Source organism: Schistocerca gregaria, chromosome 4, assembly GCF_023897955.1.
Source record: "Schistocerca gregaria isolate iqSchGreg1 chromosome 4, iqSchGreg1.2, whole genome shotgun sequence".
Taxonomy (NCBI): Eukaryota; Metazoa; Arthropoda; class Insecta; order Orthoptera; family Acrididae; genus Schistocerca; species Schistocerca gregaria.
The window spans coordinates 687,741,188-687,757,690 of record NC_064923.1 but is presented as its reverse complement, the minus strand read 5'-3'; the positions used below and the strand labels follow the sequence as shown (position 1 = coordinate 687,757,690).

The following is a 16,503-nucleotide window of genomic DNA, read 5'->3' as shown; positions in this document are numbered from 1 at the left end:
TGAAGTTCGGTGGCAGGAGGAAGAAGACTTCTGGTCAGGTGAATACAGGGTTATAAATACAAAATCAAATAGGGTTAATGCAGGAGTAGGTTTAATAATGAATAGGAAAATAGGAATGCGGGTAAGCTACTACAAACAGCATAGTGAACGCATTATTGTGGACAAGATAGATACGAAGCCCACACCTACTACAGTAGTACAAGTCTATATGCCAACTAGCTCTGCAGATGACGAAGAAATTGAAGAAATGTATGATCAAATAAAAGAAATTATTCACATAGTGAAGGGAGATGAAAATTTAATAGTCATGGGTGACTGCAATTCGGTAGTAGGAAACGGGAGAGAAGGAAACGTAGTAGGTGAATATGGACTGGGGCAAAGAAATGAAAGAGTACGCCGCCTCGTGGAATTTTGCACAGTGCACAAGTTACTCATAGATAACACTTGGTTCAAGAATCATAAAAGAAGGCTGTATACACGGAAGAAGCCTGGAGATACTAAAAGGTATCAGATAGATTATATAATGGTAAGACAGAGATTTATGAACCAGGTTTTAAATTGTAAGACATTTCCAGGGGCAGATGTGGACTCTGACCACAACCTATTGGTTATGACCTGTAGATTAAAACTGAAGAAACTGCAAAAAGGTGGGAATTTAAGGAGATGGGACATGGATAAACTAAAAGAACCAGAGGTTGTACAGAGTTTCAGGGAGAGCATAAGGGAGCAATTGACAGGAATGTGGGAAAGAAATACAGTAGAAGAAGAATGGGTAGCTTTGAGGGATGAAGTAGTGAAGGCAGCAGAGGATCAAGTAGGTAAAAAGACGAGGGCTAGTAGAAATCCTTCGGTAATAGAAGAAATATTGAATTTAATTGACGAGAGGAGAAAGTATAAAAATGCAGTAAATGAAGCAGGCAAAAAGGAATACAGGCGTCTAAAAAATGAGATCGACAGAAAGTGCAAAATTGCTAAACTGGAATGGCTAGAGGACAAATGTAAGGATGTAGAGGCTTATCTCACTAGGGGTAAGATAGATACTGACTACAGGAAAATTAAAGAGACCTTTGGAAATAAGAGAACAACTTGTATGAACATCAAGAGCTCAGATGGAGACCCATTTCTAAGCAAAGAAGGGAAAGCAGAAAGATGGAAAGAGTATATAGAGGGTCTACACAAGGGCGATGTACTTGAGGACAATATTATGGAAATGGAAGAGGATGTAGATGAAGACGAAATGGGAGATAAGATACTGCGTACTGCGTGTAGAGTTTGACAGAGCACTGAAAGACCTGATAGAAACAAGGCCCCCGGAGTAGACAACATTCCATTGGAACTACTGACGGCCTTGGGAGAGCCAGTCCTGACAAAACTCTACCATCTGGTGACCAAGATGTATGAGACAGGCAAAATACCCTCATTCTTCAAGAAGAATATAATAATTCCAATCCCAAAGAAAGCAGGTGTTGACAGATGTAAAAATTACCGAACTATCAGTTTAATAAGTCACAGCGGCAAAATAATAACGCGAATTCTTTACAGACGAATGGAAAAACTAGAAGAAGCCGACCTCGGGGAAGATCAGTTAGGATTCCGTAGAAATGTTGGAACACCTGAGGCAATACTGACCCTACGACTGTTTTGAGTGTAACACCACAGCCATTTTTCCTCTAGTGTGTAGTGTGGAACCACTAGCGACCGTTCGAAACCACTCGACAAAATCTTTACGCAATCTGAAGCACCACAAGGAATTTATGCGTTTATAGTCCCCTTGTTTCGTGGTGAGGTTGCGACATTGACACAAATGTGGATAAAAGGCAGAGGACCCTTCTAAGACACCCCAGTTCGGTAACACCCTCGAACATGCCCGCCCACCTTTCTTGGACACTTTAAACGTGTTCCTGGTTCCTAGGCGCTGGTCTGACAGATGGTCATTACGACTGCGCCCTGCCGGGTGGTGCTACGTGTACGAACTAGGCCCTGCTGGCCGTACACGAAATGTAAATGGTGTCGAAAGGGATACCTGTCAAACCGAAACCATAAAGCCTGCGACTGGCTGTCTATGTACAGGAACAACAAGAACAAGTAAAACGTCCACAGTCGCACTGGGCAAGAGTGAAGTGAAATTTGTTTCCAAGGGACACCATTAACCCACTTGACACCTTCTTTCACAATTACAGAAAAAGGCTGAAGGCACAACTTCGAGCAAGATTTCAAACATCAGCATCGCAAAAAATAACAATTTGAAATTAAACTGAAAAAGTTTCTCTTTGATAACTCCTTCCATTCTGTATAAGAATTATACTATTTTAGAGTGTAGAAGGTGATGGAAAGGATGTACTAATTCAAAACGGTATATAAAAAAGAAAAACATTTGTAAATGCTGTTCAGCATGTAGCCATAGTTACAAACGTAAAATGACTCTTTCCACATCATTACGATTTATCGTGCTAATGGTTCGTGCAACAAAAAACTAAGTGGGTTTTCTAAAATGTGACCGCTTAATTGTGGTAGGCAGTGCAGGTCAATTACACAATATATGTTACATTTAACTTAGTATATGCGAGTACAACACACAATATGTTAACATTATTTCAGTGACTTAGTATACTGAAGCCTTGAGGTGTTTAAGGAAAAAAATATACACAAAATACCTATTTCTGTACGAAGTACAGTTTAAAATGAAAACAGGTCGTGCTGTAGGAAAGAGTAAACAAAGAAATCACGGGAAAAGACTGAAGACTTTTCTTTCATAAAATCAACAGCCAACCTTGATCATGGGGGTTGGAATGAAGCGATTAATTAGACTGAGGTCAAACTTTCAGTATGCACAGTTTGTAAACTGTACTGGAAGATTGTAAAGAGTCTTTACAAATTCACTTACATATGCAATTCTGTTGAGATGGATTACACATTGGGCTCAGGTCCCTAATTGTTGAATACTACTGCAATTTTTATTCAACTGTTGTATGTAGTACCGAATTCCGACACTAGGAAAGACAAAGTTGAAGCTATAAGCGGTAGACTACACGATAAATGAAAGTGTTCGTTTCGTGTATTGGATGGAGTAAACGAAGTCAGCAACTAAGGTTCAACGTAAATTTCGTACTAAGTACTATAACGAACCTCCTAGTAGGCCTACAATTTACACCTTGCATCAGAATTTCGTTCAAACAGGTTGTAACAATCGTCATAGCAAACCTTCAGATCGTCCATGACTTTCTATGGCTGTCGTCGAGTGAGTGAGAGGGGTGTGTTTTGTTCGCAATCTGAGGAAATCAACGGATAGTGCGTCTTGAGAGCTTGGGGTTTTATATACTGTCTAGAAAGCGTTACGAAAAGATTGTACCGAAAGCCATTCAGACTGGCGTTGTTAGATTGCACCGAAAGTCATACAGAATGACATTGTTAGACACTCCCAAAGACGCAAATAAGGAGAAACATAAGGCACTTTGTGCGTAGATGTTACGCCGGACTGAGGAAGATGAGACACTTATTATTCACATTATTTTCGGCGACAGGATTTTATGAGTGGCAAGGTAAAGAACTACCACTGCAGGATTCGGGGCAGTGAAAAGGCAAACCACTGCGTTGCACGTTCGTGATGGTCCTAAAGCGATTTTTTTAGCAAAACTTAATTTTACTGATCATTATTTTTTCATAAGAAAACCATAAACGGTTTTATGTACCTGGATATGGTCGAAAATTTTCTGTTCCCACATGTACTTCCAGCAAGACGGAGCATCGCCTCGCTACAACTAGGAACTGCGAGACGCTCTCGGTAAAGGCGTTAGACGTCGTTGGACTGGTCCACGGGACCCGATAGCATGGTCGCCAAGTTCTCCAGACTTGACTCCCGTCGATAATTTTCTTTGAGGTTTCTTTAATGGCCAGATGCATTTCTTATCATTACCTATCGATCTCCAAGTGCAAAGAGGTCGGATTATTACCGCACCTGCAGAATTGACACGAGATATGACGGGGTGAGTTGCAATATGTGCCATGTCTCCATCTTAAAATTTAACGAAAAATTAGAAAAACGTTTAAGTTGTACACCATTATTCCTACAAAGTTGAATTTGGCGATCTCATTACCATTATTGATCTCTATAGGTATCTAGAAAAATTCGAAGATCTGAAAGCATTGTTGCCGTGAATTTTGTGTGTTCATTTGAACGTTATCAGTTTTGAAACTGAAATTGAAGGGAACAGAGAAAACATGTGTTGTTGCCTTTTTAGGGCAAGTACACCTAACAAAGTTAATAATACAATACGTTTGAATTAAAAATGTGGAAAAGTCGTTAGGCAAATTTAGGCGTTAACCTAATGGTTCGTTTTTTAATGCACAACCACTGTTATCGTTTCGTTCTCTTCCGCAGATTTTGTTCATACATTTATTAATCAAAATGGTTCAAATGGCTCTAAGCACTTTGGGACTTAACATCTGAAGTCATCAGTCCTCTAGACTTAGAACTACTTAAACCTAACTAAGCTAAGGACAACACACGCATCCATGCCCGAGGCAGCAGCGCGGTTCCGGTCTGCAGCGCCTAGAACCGCTCGTCCATGGCGGCCGGCTCTTCATCCACATCTGCATTCATAATATGAATGACTTCACGATATGAATAAGTTTGCTGTTTTCAATAACACATTTATAGGACTGTAGAAGAGTATCTTTTGCCCTGTGTGCACCAAAATGCTTCAGCAACAGTACCTTTGCCTCCGTAATAGAAATGCCAGTTGTCAATGGGTTAGTGTGCATAGAAGACCATGCTTTGCAGTTCTTTATGACGTGGTTGTCGAGGTTCATTCCTCGCTTCGCTGGGCTACGTTGTACAGCGATTCCTGCGCTGTCCATCTTGGCTGTCAGCATATTCACAACTATATCTCGCAGCGCGGAGTGGCCGCGCGGTTTGAGGCGCCATGTCACAGATTGCGCGGCCGCTCCTGACGGAGGTTCGAGTTCTCCCTCGGGCATGGGTGAGTGAGTTGTTCTTGGCATAGGTTAGTTTAAGTAGTGTGTAAGTCTAGGGACCGATTATCTCAGCAGTTCGGTCCCTAAAGAATTGACACACATGTGAAGATTTGAACTACATCTCTGAAAATACTTACGGATACTCGGTCTAACACCCTAAAAACAAGTCGGCTAGAATGGAATGACGTGGAGCGAAGCGTTATGATTGGTGCATTCTCGTCGGAAGTTTCGAAACGGATGAAGAAATAATTCTGTTCACGTTGCTGGATTTGAAACGGAGCTTAATGTTCAGCGCAAGTGATTGACTTACTGATAATTACTTATCAGCACATGGTAGAGTACGACATTGGAAACCGGACGGCATAATTCAGTATGATCGAAGTTGTTTCGTAGCAGGCTTCGAAACTCAGGCCGCTGATATGCGGAATGAAGTGCGGGAAAAAATTGTATTCAGAAGGGACGTTTGCTTTATGACCAATGGCAGTCACTCAGGCAAGGTGAAAATTAAAGGGGGAATAACAGCGAAAGTTAATGTATGGGATGAAACTTAAAGTAATTTGCTGCAAGGTGACACCTTGAAAGTTGGACGTTAATATTTCTTTGGAAAGTTGGCCATTGATTCTGCTGCGGTGTGCGTACACAAACTCCGAGTCTGAGGTACTATTATCGCGAGTAGAAGGGAGCGAACAGTCATTGAGAGGAGTCGGAAGTGGTCGGACGCAGCGTGCGGTGGAGAGAAGCCGCGCGACGTGAGAGGTCTCAGCCTCAGGTCACCGCGCTAGTAGCACCGGAGGAGACTATTAACTGAGGATTTTTTGTAATCCACGTTTTTTGCTGCACGTATTTGTTGCTTAGTTCCGCATTGGAGATATTTTGAGCGATTTGTGCATGCATACATTGAGAGTAATATTCGTATCTTTGTCGCCAGAGACGTCATTATTGATTATAGACATTTCGGGATAATAAAAGTTGTTGCTAATCGTACTTCCCAAGAAATGTAAAGGTCTGTGATAAGTTTGTAAGGTTCATTCTTATTGACCAAGGTTCGAATCCTGCCTCGGGCATGGGTGTGTGTGATGTCCTTAGGTTACTTAGACTTAAGTAGTTCTACGTTCTAGGGGACTGATGACCATACATGTTGAGTCCCATAGTGCTCAGAGCCATTTGAACAATTTTTTTGCAAGAAATTCATCTCCACAATTCTCGTACTGTTCCAAAATTTCGCTGCATACCATTTTTCTTTTTCTTTGTGAGCCACTGTCAACATCCTGGGAAGCCATCTGACACAAAACTTTTTTAACGCCAAGCACTTCCTTCCCCTATCCTAACGTAGCGTGATAGTCACTGTGATGCGTCTGCCAGCGGTCACCGATCCGTTAACTCTCTGCACATTGTCTGGAGTGTGTGCAGCACGCGACCTGCCGCTGCAGGGACAATCCTAAATACTGCCGTGCCCACTTTCATCAGGTAACCTGCTCGCCCACCGACTAACTGTACTGCGATCGACAGCAGTAACTCCATACACCTTTTTCAACCTCTTGTGGACGTTTCGCTCTGTCTCGTTTTCAAAGTACAGGAATTCTGTGACAGCACGTTGCTTCTGACGAACGTCAAGTGTAGCAGCCAACTTGAAGACATGCTGTGACGGCGCCACTCACGGGAGCAGGTTGAACTAAGTTTGAAAACAAGCGGGAAGGATGTATCTACACACTGTAAAACTTTCACACATGCAGAATGAAAACTGTATTTTTGTGGTGAGCCTCGTACTAATACTGACGTTAACACCTACAACTATCAAAATCTGCTACCTACACTCCTGGAAATGGACAAAGAACACATTGACACCGGTGTGTCAGACCCACCATACTTGCTCCGGACACTGCGAGAGGGCTGTACAAGCAATGATCACACGCACGGCACAGCGCACACACCGGGAACCGCGGTGTTGGCCGTCGAATGGCGCTAGCTGCGCTGCATTTGTGCACCGCCGCCGTCAGTGTAAGCCAGTTTGCCGTGGCATACGGAGCTCCATCGCAGTCTTTAACACTGGTAGCATGCCGCGACAGCATGGACGTGAACCGTATGTGTAGTTGACGGACTTTGAGCGAGGGCGTATAGTGGGCATGCGGGAGTCCGGGTGGACGTACCGCCGAATTGCTCAACACGTGGGGCGTGAGGTCTCCACAGTACGCCAAGAACGTAGGATCCTACGCAGTGCCGTAGGGGACCGCACCGCCACTTCCCAGCAAATTAGGTACACTGTTGCTACTGGGGTATCGGCGAGGACCATTCGCAACCGTCTCCATGAAGCTGGGCTACGGTCCCGCACACCGTTAGGCCGTCTTCCGCTCACGCCCCAACATCGTGCAGCCCGCCTCCAGTGGTGTCGCGAAGGGCGTGAATGGAGGGACGAATGGAGACGTGTCGTCTTCAGCGATGAGAGTCGCTTCTGCCTTGGTGCCAATGATGGTCGTATGGTGTTTGGCGCCGTGCAGGCGAGCGCCACAATCAGGACTGCATTCGACCGAGGCACACAGGGCCAACACCCGGCATCATGGTGTGGGGAGCGATCTCCTACACTGGCTGTACACCTCTGGTGATCGTCGAGGGGACACTGAATAGTGCACGGTACATCCAAACCGTCATCGAACCCATCGTTCTACCATTCCTAGACCGGCAAGGGAACTTGCTGTTCCAACAGGACAATGCACGTCCGTATGTATCCCGTGCCACCCAACGTGCTCTAGAAGGTGTAAGTCAACTACCCTGGCCTGCAAGATCTCCGGATCTGTCCCCCATTGAGCATGTTTGGGGCTGGATGAAGCGTCGTCTCACGCGGTCTGCACGTCCAGCACGAACGCTGGTCCAACTGAGGCGCCAGGTGGAAATGGCATGGCAAGCCGTTCCACAGGACTACATCCAGCACCTCTACTATCGTCTCCATGGGAGAATAGCAGCTTTCATTGCTGCGAAAGGTGGATATACACTGTACTAGTGCCGACATTGTGCATGCTCTGTTGCCTGTGTCTATGTGCCTGTGGTTCTGTCAGTGTGATCATGTGATGTATCTGACCCCAGGAATGTGTCAATAAAGTTTCTCCTTCCTGGGACAATGAATTCACGGTGTTCTTATTTCAATTTCCAGGAGTGTATATAAACCTTCTTAATAAAATGCCTCGTTTAAGTAGAGATGCAAAGTCCTTTGAGCATCGCAGTGTGTACTGTTTTCAGTGAAGAAGTCGTGGATTTCATCGAGTGGAAGGCGATGAGCCAGGAGAGCGGTGAAGGAGTTACCCTTCTGTGACTGCGGTATGACGTCCGGGTTCTTCTCGTCGCTGTCGGCGCTGTCGACGGTGGCGAGCGTGCCCTTGCTGGAGGGGCTCCCGCAGCCCTTGTAGGGCCCGGAGGCGGCGCCGGCGGAGGCGGCGGGCGCGACGGGGCTGGCGGCCTTGCTGCCGCCCCCCAGCCCCAGGCCCAGGCCCAGGCCCAGGTCGGCGTCGCGCTTGCGGCGCGGCGCGTGCGGCCGCGGGCGGCGCTGCGAGCAGTAGAGGCGCATCAGCAGCGCGATGCCGCCGCCCAGCGCCAGCATGGCGGCCAGCACGCCCACCACCAGCCCCAGCGCCGGCGTCAGCACGCCGGCCGGCGCGCGCGGGCGCTCTGCGGGCACCACCCACACACTCGGGTCACCCCTTCACGGGAGCTCGGCAGCACTCTGCGAAGGCTACACAACTGTAAAGTCCAGCACTGACGTTACACTTCACGAGGACGGATAGACTCTATACGAACACCTGTGCAATCTGTGGGTCTTTCGAAATTAGCAGATATAAGAGAGATATACGGAAAGATGAGTAGCAAGCTACAGATCAATTGGTCTTGTAAATCAATTTATTTATGAAAATACACTGTACAGTCACCAACAAATTTAACATACTCACATACACCTTTACCCTTAATCCAAATAAACACAGATTCATTTACAGACACTTTCCTCTTATTACGAGTATACAACACAAGTGCAGAGGGCGACATATATGCGGATTTACCAAAGTCTTTATTAGCAAGTTCAGCCATATGATAAGTACGATAGGCAATTATGTCTCTGTCCACAAAACTTTCTAGTCCTGGTACAGATGGAGTACCAGACCCACCTCGTACAATAGCCACTGTAAGCCAACCATTACCATGATCGAATGTGTCGTTAATATCAACGCCAAAATTACCTCTACATCCAACAAATACACAAGGTCCATCGACAAGAGCAGTAGAGGCAACAGATTTAACTGGTATGCGGTTCTTCTTATCACCAGATGTTGTAGCGAACTCAATGTTCTCGATCGTTTTATACACTGCATACCGCTTACGAATGTATCTCCTTCGTGGCATGTTGGCGGCGTTCAATGCAGTTGCGTGTGCAGCAGCAGCAGCGCGAATGAGACGCTTAGCGCCGTTCGCTCGCTTATATACACAACGCTGACGTCATGACCTTGAACGGGACTTAGTCTCCGCGCGAGTGCAGCGTTATCCCGTACGCGTGCCAGAGGAGCGTCCGCGTTAGGCGGGTTGCCGCGCGACGCCTGCTGCCGTACGTACGCGTGCTACTAGAGCTCCTATTGCACGCGTACGGCATAACGGTCCGGATGAAAAGTATTAAATTCAATAAACAAACTATCTCACTTTATACTAGTTTTCACGCTGATTACGAATATGTACGAGGGTCGGTCAAAAAGTAATGCCTCCCATTTTTTTTCTACTTAAAAAAATTAAGTTAAGTGAAAAATTTGAATTTGGCGCCATTCCTCAAACCTTCTTCTTCAATCCACTGCAGTAGTAACTTTCTGTGTCAACAGGTGGCAGCACAGCAGATGTTTGTATGATGGCCGACATCGATGTTCCTTTGAGACAGCGTTGTGTGATTGAATTCTTGAATGCAGAAGGTGAAACGCCCATACGCATTCATGAAAGACTGAAGAAGGTGTATGGTGTTGTGACAGTGGATGTCAGCACTGTTAGTCGATGGGTTCGTCGTTGTAAGGAAGCTGAAGGGCAAACACCGTTGACTGACGAAAAGCGGAGCGGCAGGCCGGTGAGTGCAGTGACTCCACACAACATTCAGCAAGTTGATGACATCATTCGTGGTGACCGCCGGGTGACTGCAGATGAAGTGTGTCGCATTATTTTTCTTAGTAAAGGCAGTGTGATCACGATTATTAAACAATTGGGGTACCCAAAAGTTTGTGCACGGTGGGTTCCAAGAATGTTAACCGATCAGAATAAAGAGGCAAGGAAATCAATAGCCTCCCAACACTTGCAGCGCTTCCGTTTGGAGGGAGATGAGTTTCTGAAAAAAATTGTGACCGGGGACGAAACATGGGTGCATTTTTTTGAACCCGAATCAAAGAGGCAGTCAATGGAGTGGCGTCACACAAGCTCGCCGAGGAAGAAAAAATTCAAAACTGTGCGATCGGCAGGGAAAGTTATGGCAACAGTTTTCTGGGATACAGAGGGTGTGATTCTGGTTGATTTTTTGGAGCAGGGATGCACAATAAATTCTGTTCAATACGTCACAACCCTCAAAAAACTTAAGCACGTCTTCAGCGAGTTCGCCCAACAAAATCAATGGCAGATGTTCTTCTTTTGCATGACAATGCAAGACCACACACCAGTCGTCACACCTCTGACGAGATTGTCAAAATTGGATGGGAAGTTTTGCCTCATCCCCCATACAGCCCTGACCTGGCACCATCAGACTTCCATCTGTTCGGGCCACTAAAAGAAGCTCATCGTGGGATTCATTTTGAAGATGAGGAGGCCGTCAAAACATCCGTGCGTCAATGGCATAGGGAGCAGAGCTGTGATTTTTACCGTGCTGGGATACATGCCCTTGTTCAAAGATGGACCAAAACTGTAGAGATGGGCGGAGATTACATTGAAAAATGACAAAATGATCCTCAATGTTGTGGTTTCTCAACCTATGTAATTGCATTTAAATTTCCTGACAATTAAACGTAGAAAAAAAAATAGGAGGCATTACTTTTTGACTGACCCTCGTATGTATCTTTTTGATACACCTTTTAGTTATTGCATGAGAGTCAGTTATAAATTTCAGAGACTAAGTCCCATAGGGAACTCAATGTATAAGAACTTTAACTTTCGTCGCTTAATTGAAAGTGTTAATAAAGACTTTGGTAAATCCGCACATATGTCGCCCTCTGCACTTGTGTTGTATACTCGTAATAAGAGGAAAGTGTCTGTAAATGAATCTGTGTTTATTTGGATTAAGGGTAAAGGTGTATGTGAGTATGTGAGTATGTGAGTATTCACGAAGGAGATACATTCGTAAGCGGTCTACAGTGTATAAAACGATCGAGAACATTGAGTTCGCTACAACATCTGGTGATAAGAAGAACCGCATACCAGTTAAATCCGTGGCCTCTACTGCTCTTGTCGATGGACCTTGTGTATTTGTTGGATGTAGACTTAATTTTAGCGTTGATATTAACGACACATTCGATCATGGTAATGGTTGGCTTACAGTGGATATTGTACGAGGTGCATCTGGTTTTGGAACTCAGCACAGCAACATGGATTCGACAGATCCCTGGTAGATTTCCAGAGGAGTGTGGCACAACCTGCCCTTTGTTATGGTCGCGTATGTCAGTGGATTTCGACGTTTAGGGCCGCCTCTTCGCTTGAGTTATTTCTATTCGTTTCTGATCCGCTTACATACTTTCCCTAAGGCCAGATGTAAGGCAAAATTGCGAAACAATTCGAAGTTTTTTTATTGTGTAATTTATTAGACTGGTTCTTTACGAATTACATGGCAAGCCATACAACGAAGGCCTTCACTACCGGATGTTTCAGCTGCCGAGAATTTTTCCGGGTTGTATGGCCGTGGTCCATGGAACTCTTCTATCCCTGACGTTTCGTCCAAAGCTACGTTGGTCATCTTCGGAGGTTGTGCTGAGTCTTGCCGACTGACGAGTCGGACGTCAAAGAACGGCGTAAATACCGTGGAAAGTGGGCGTCGTCTGGATTTCATGCGATAGTAGAGATAAACCTTATCAAAGATGAAATATAACTATCGATCTTAGTACGTGAAATTTCTCATCGACTCTGAAGCGCCACTGTCCATATTTTGCTCAGCTTCATGGGAGAAGCCATCGTAAAGCAAAACACCCACAAAATGGTTAATCACATGCTGTCTTAGGTATTATAAAACCTACTTTCAGGTATCTAGCCGATCCTGAACAGCCGAAAAAATGTGTACACGGACAAATACAGAATACAAATGAGAGCTACAGTCACCTTATATGGACGCGTTGTCCAAAAGGAGGATTTGTGTCCACAGTTGCATGTGATGCGTGTGTAGAGTTCAGCATTGGAAATGCTGATAGGATTAAGTGGCTGTAGAGACTAGGCTTCCGACCAGGTGCATTCACACGGAAGATACTAGAAACTTCGATAAAGTGCGGCTGGACAAAGCTCAGGCAGCAAAATAAAAAATGCAAAAATTGGCTACAAGTAGGAGGTAGGGAAGATATTATTCCCCGAATACGAGGAAGAGAATAAAGATTATGGATATCGACAGTGCTAGTCATTAGAGTTGAAATAAAAACTTAAAATAGGGAATTTCCGTAAACTGACTTTTTTGAGCTCTAATATACCTCTTCTCACCAGCTACAAAAGCTAACATCGTGAATTTGGCGTAACTGTTAAGAATTTCTGAATAATCCTGTACAGCACTTTTCCCTTATAGTTTCTCTGAGAAAAATTCTCCTTTAGAATTTTAGGAAAATAGAGCAGTCATGAGTAGCACAGAACTGAAAAATTAATTTAAAAGCAACTATGACCTTCAACAAAAATCAGTTCCACATGTTTTATTAGCCTATTATGCTGATTTAATCTGTGAAATTGTAGATTTCTTGCTTTATTAGTTTACGAGAAAAGGTGTACAATAGAAACAATCGTTATTTAAAAATTCAAATCCTTACTAAATGTATGTCATTGTGCATTTTCAAACAAAAACTGCACAGAATATCAAGCGTTACATCATACATAATAGTCTCAAGTTTTACGTTTAACTGTAATGCATTTTGCCCTGAGTCTGTTCTGAGCGTCTCGTGCTCGGGAAGGAACAACAACAAAGGAGGATCAAAGGAGAATTGCTTGGATGAAGTTGAGCGTAAGGCGAGAAAGGTGCCTTGCCCCACTTTAGTCTTAACTGTACCTTTCAAAAGCAGTAATGGAAACAAACGTTCAGGAGTGGAATCAAAATATTTTTGGAAGAGATATCAGTTATGAGATTCGCTGATGACATCGCTGCTATTTGTGAAAATGAAGAAGGTCCTGTTGAATAGAATTAACAGTACAATGATCTGAAAGTATAGGTTTCGACTAAATCATGTCTTTATTTGAAATGCATATGCTGTCAGATCTAGGTGCTACAAATGTAAAGATAATAGCTTAATTTGCTTATTTTCTATCCATAGTGTTATACTGGAACTTGTATTTCGGTGGATCAGTAAACCAAGAGGAAGTTTTCGGAGTCGAGAAGTAGTTGTTGCTGTGGTCTTCAGTCCTGACACTCGTTTGATGCTTATTTGTGGTGTGAAGACAAGAATATTCGGCAGATACAAGCTGAAGTTACTAGGTATACAAACTACTGCTTTTCAATAAATTTTTTCCTTCGTGAAAATTGTCATAAATAGTATTTATTTCTCAAACCGTAACTCGGAACTACGTAATGGGTACCAGAAATAAGTTTAATGAAAATATAAAAGTAACTAGTTTTCCACCAGGAGGGTGTCCAGGGCTGTAACGACGTCTGTAACAGTAAAAACTAATAACAATTTAAGAGGAAACTGCAGAATTTCTCACCATCTCGTTGTATTCTATTTACGAATTTCTTAGTTGAATAGATTTGTGTTCAAGGGTTATCCGGAAAGTAAAATTCGATCGGTCTTCAAATGGAAACCACAGTGAAAATAAATATTGTTATGATTGCGCCAGTTAGGGAGGCCTTCCAATTACATCTCTCCATAGTCAGCGCTCCGACTTAGACATACGTCGTAGCATTGCACCCTCGTCATAGAATGCAGCCGTTTGTGCTTTTCACCAGTTCTATATGCTGGTCTACAGCTCGTCGTCTGTACCAAAACGTCTCCATAGCCAGAGGTTCACGTGAACGGAGATGAAATTCAGAGGAAGCCAATTTTAGAGTGTATTGAGGGTGATCAAACACCTGTTACCGAAAAGGCTGCAGGAGCATCTTCAGTACCTCTGCAGAGTGCGGCTAAGTCTGGTCATGAAGAAGGAATCGCATGACATGATTTACATAATGAATGACATTTTTTCAGACTTTCTTGAAACATCTGATATGATGTGGGCTGCATTACATTAGGCAAAACTTCTGACCAGCACCTCATACTCAACGGGCTATGCTATTCTTAGGCTCTTTAAGTGATCACTGCGCCCTCAGATCTGGGACGAGCGAAGTGATGCTATCGATAGGCATGGTAGCGTCACTGTCCAACACATCTGTGCAACGTTTCATCAGATTCTCACTGTGGTTTCCATTTCGCACACGATCGGTTATTCCTTTCGGCACAGCCCTTATATATAATACAAAATAATTTGATTGCTACGTACACTCCGACTTTTGTCCATCTTCAGTGAGACAAAAGATCACTGTAAATAATTATTGTATACTTATTTTCCCTTTCAGGACCCATACCTACAGTAGGTTAAGAATTATCGTATGCTCTAAAGTGTGGTCTACATTTACATGTTTTGTCGATCCCTCCCAAATGAAAATCTGTTTAAGGGTTATTGATCTATACACATCCAACGGAACCACTTTACTAAGAGTCTGTGGAAGGGACAGTATCATGTCTATTCTATTTTGTAAGCACGTTTTATTTTTTCTTGTTTTATGATATTTTCTACTACATATTATGGATGAATGAAACAAGAACTGTATTTAATATTATCTAATGGAATCCAACCTTATTCAGAGGCTTAAGTAATTATGAGTAGAAGAAATAATATTAGCGTTAAACAGCAAAACTGGGGAGAACAGAGTACATGAAGGCATAAAATATTAATACTGTAGAAAGACAACAAAGCATGACAGACTAAGCAAGTGGTATGCAAGGAGACTACCAAAGGGCAAGAGGATCTCTCTCGCAAAGAGAAATTTGCTAGTACGAAACAGAGGACTTAATTTGACGAACAGAATTCTGAGAATGTACGCCTGTAACAAGGCATTGTTTGGAAGTAAATCATGGAATATTAAAAAGCAGGAAAAGAAAAGAAGTGTTTGAGGTGTGGTACTATAAACTCTCTCAACTCTGACAACATGTTAATTCGCAGAACATAGAATTCAAGTATGTATTCATCGACATCGCTATTTCCCGTAGCACTACGACTGTGGACACACGTTTGCAGACTACGGCTATGGAAGCATATAAGGCAGGGGACCACTGTTTCTTTAAGTTGTTTCCGTTCATATTCGAGAAGTAAGATTTGTAGCGTGTTTCCTTATCTGGATTTTCTTTTCTTTGTATTGCTTTACTCAATATCCAGCGGGTTCCTGTCTGTTAACACCAGGAACAGCCAACTTGTAAATTGATTCCTGTTTTGGCTGGAATATCCTGTACAGGCCTTAAGACCGCACACCAGGCGACGTGGCGTAGCCCTGACGCAAGCAACTGGTAGGTATCCTTTGTTACCCCTTGTAATGTCTAGGATTTCTTGACATTTTTCACACACTTAGTTATAACATTCATGTCATTTGTATTGCTTAGATGTCTGCCGTTAAACGGTGAGACGACATTCTGGCAAGGCCGTAGTAGTGGTATGGCCCACAGAGGGCTGCCACACATAACATTTAGTAAATCCTTTCTTCAGCTCAATTGGGATTCTTGTAGACGTTAGTAACTGCTCCACCCTTTCAAATGCTGTGTGGTGGATGTGGCGGAAACACAGCATTGCTCTTTGTGTTCCCGCCCGCTGGATGTTTATGTGGCACACATGGGATTGTTAGCAGACTCGATTGGAGAATAAACCAGCGTGCCTACTTCGGGAACCAACATTCGGTAAATTGTTCTGTTGGAAAGGGGGAGTCATGAATGCCAGACATGTCCCCCCCCCCCCCCCTTGCATCCACGACTGCATGAATATTACCATCAAAGAGAATGAATCGAAAATTCTACTGCAGGTTCACTTCCTCTTTTTTGCTGTACCTGTTTGAGAGAGATTTAAGGTAGCAGCTGTCCATTGCGAAGTGTAAAAGCTTTTTCGTGTTTGTAAGTTCGTCCCACTCAAATGACTCCCATCATTTCAATTCCCATCGTATCTCTTATAATTCCTTCCACACTTTGTTCTCTATACACTCCTGGAAATGGAAAAAAGAACACATTGACACCGGTGTGTCAGACCCACCATACTTGCTCCGGACACTGCGAGAGGGCTGTACAAGCAATGATCACACGCACGGCACAGCGAACACACCAGGAACCGCGGTCTTGG

General features: G+C 43.8%; 1 protein-coding gene across 1 annotated transcript in view; it reads right to left on the bottom strand.

Moving 5' to 3' along the window:
• LOC126267514 (hemicentin-2-like) overlaps nucleotides 1–16,503 on the bottom strand; it is a 794,065-nt gene that overhangs the window by 104,296 nt on the left and 673,266 nt on the right. Inside the window, exon 12 of the mRNA XM_049972813.1 lies at nucleotides 8,269–8,631. Within this exon, the coding sequence (XP_049828770.1) occupies nucleotides 8,269–8,631 (363 nt within the window). The remainder of the gene's footprint in view (nucleotides 1–8,268; nucleotides 8,632–16,503) is intronic.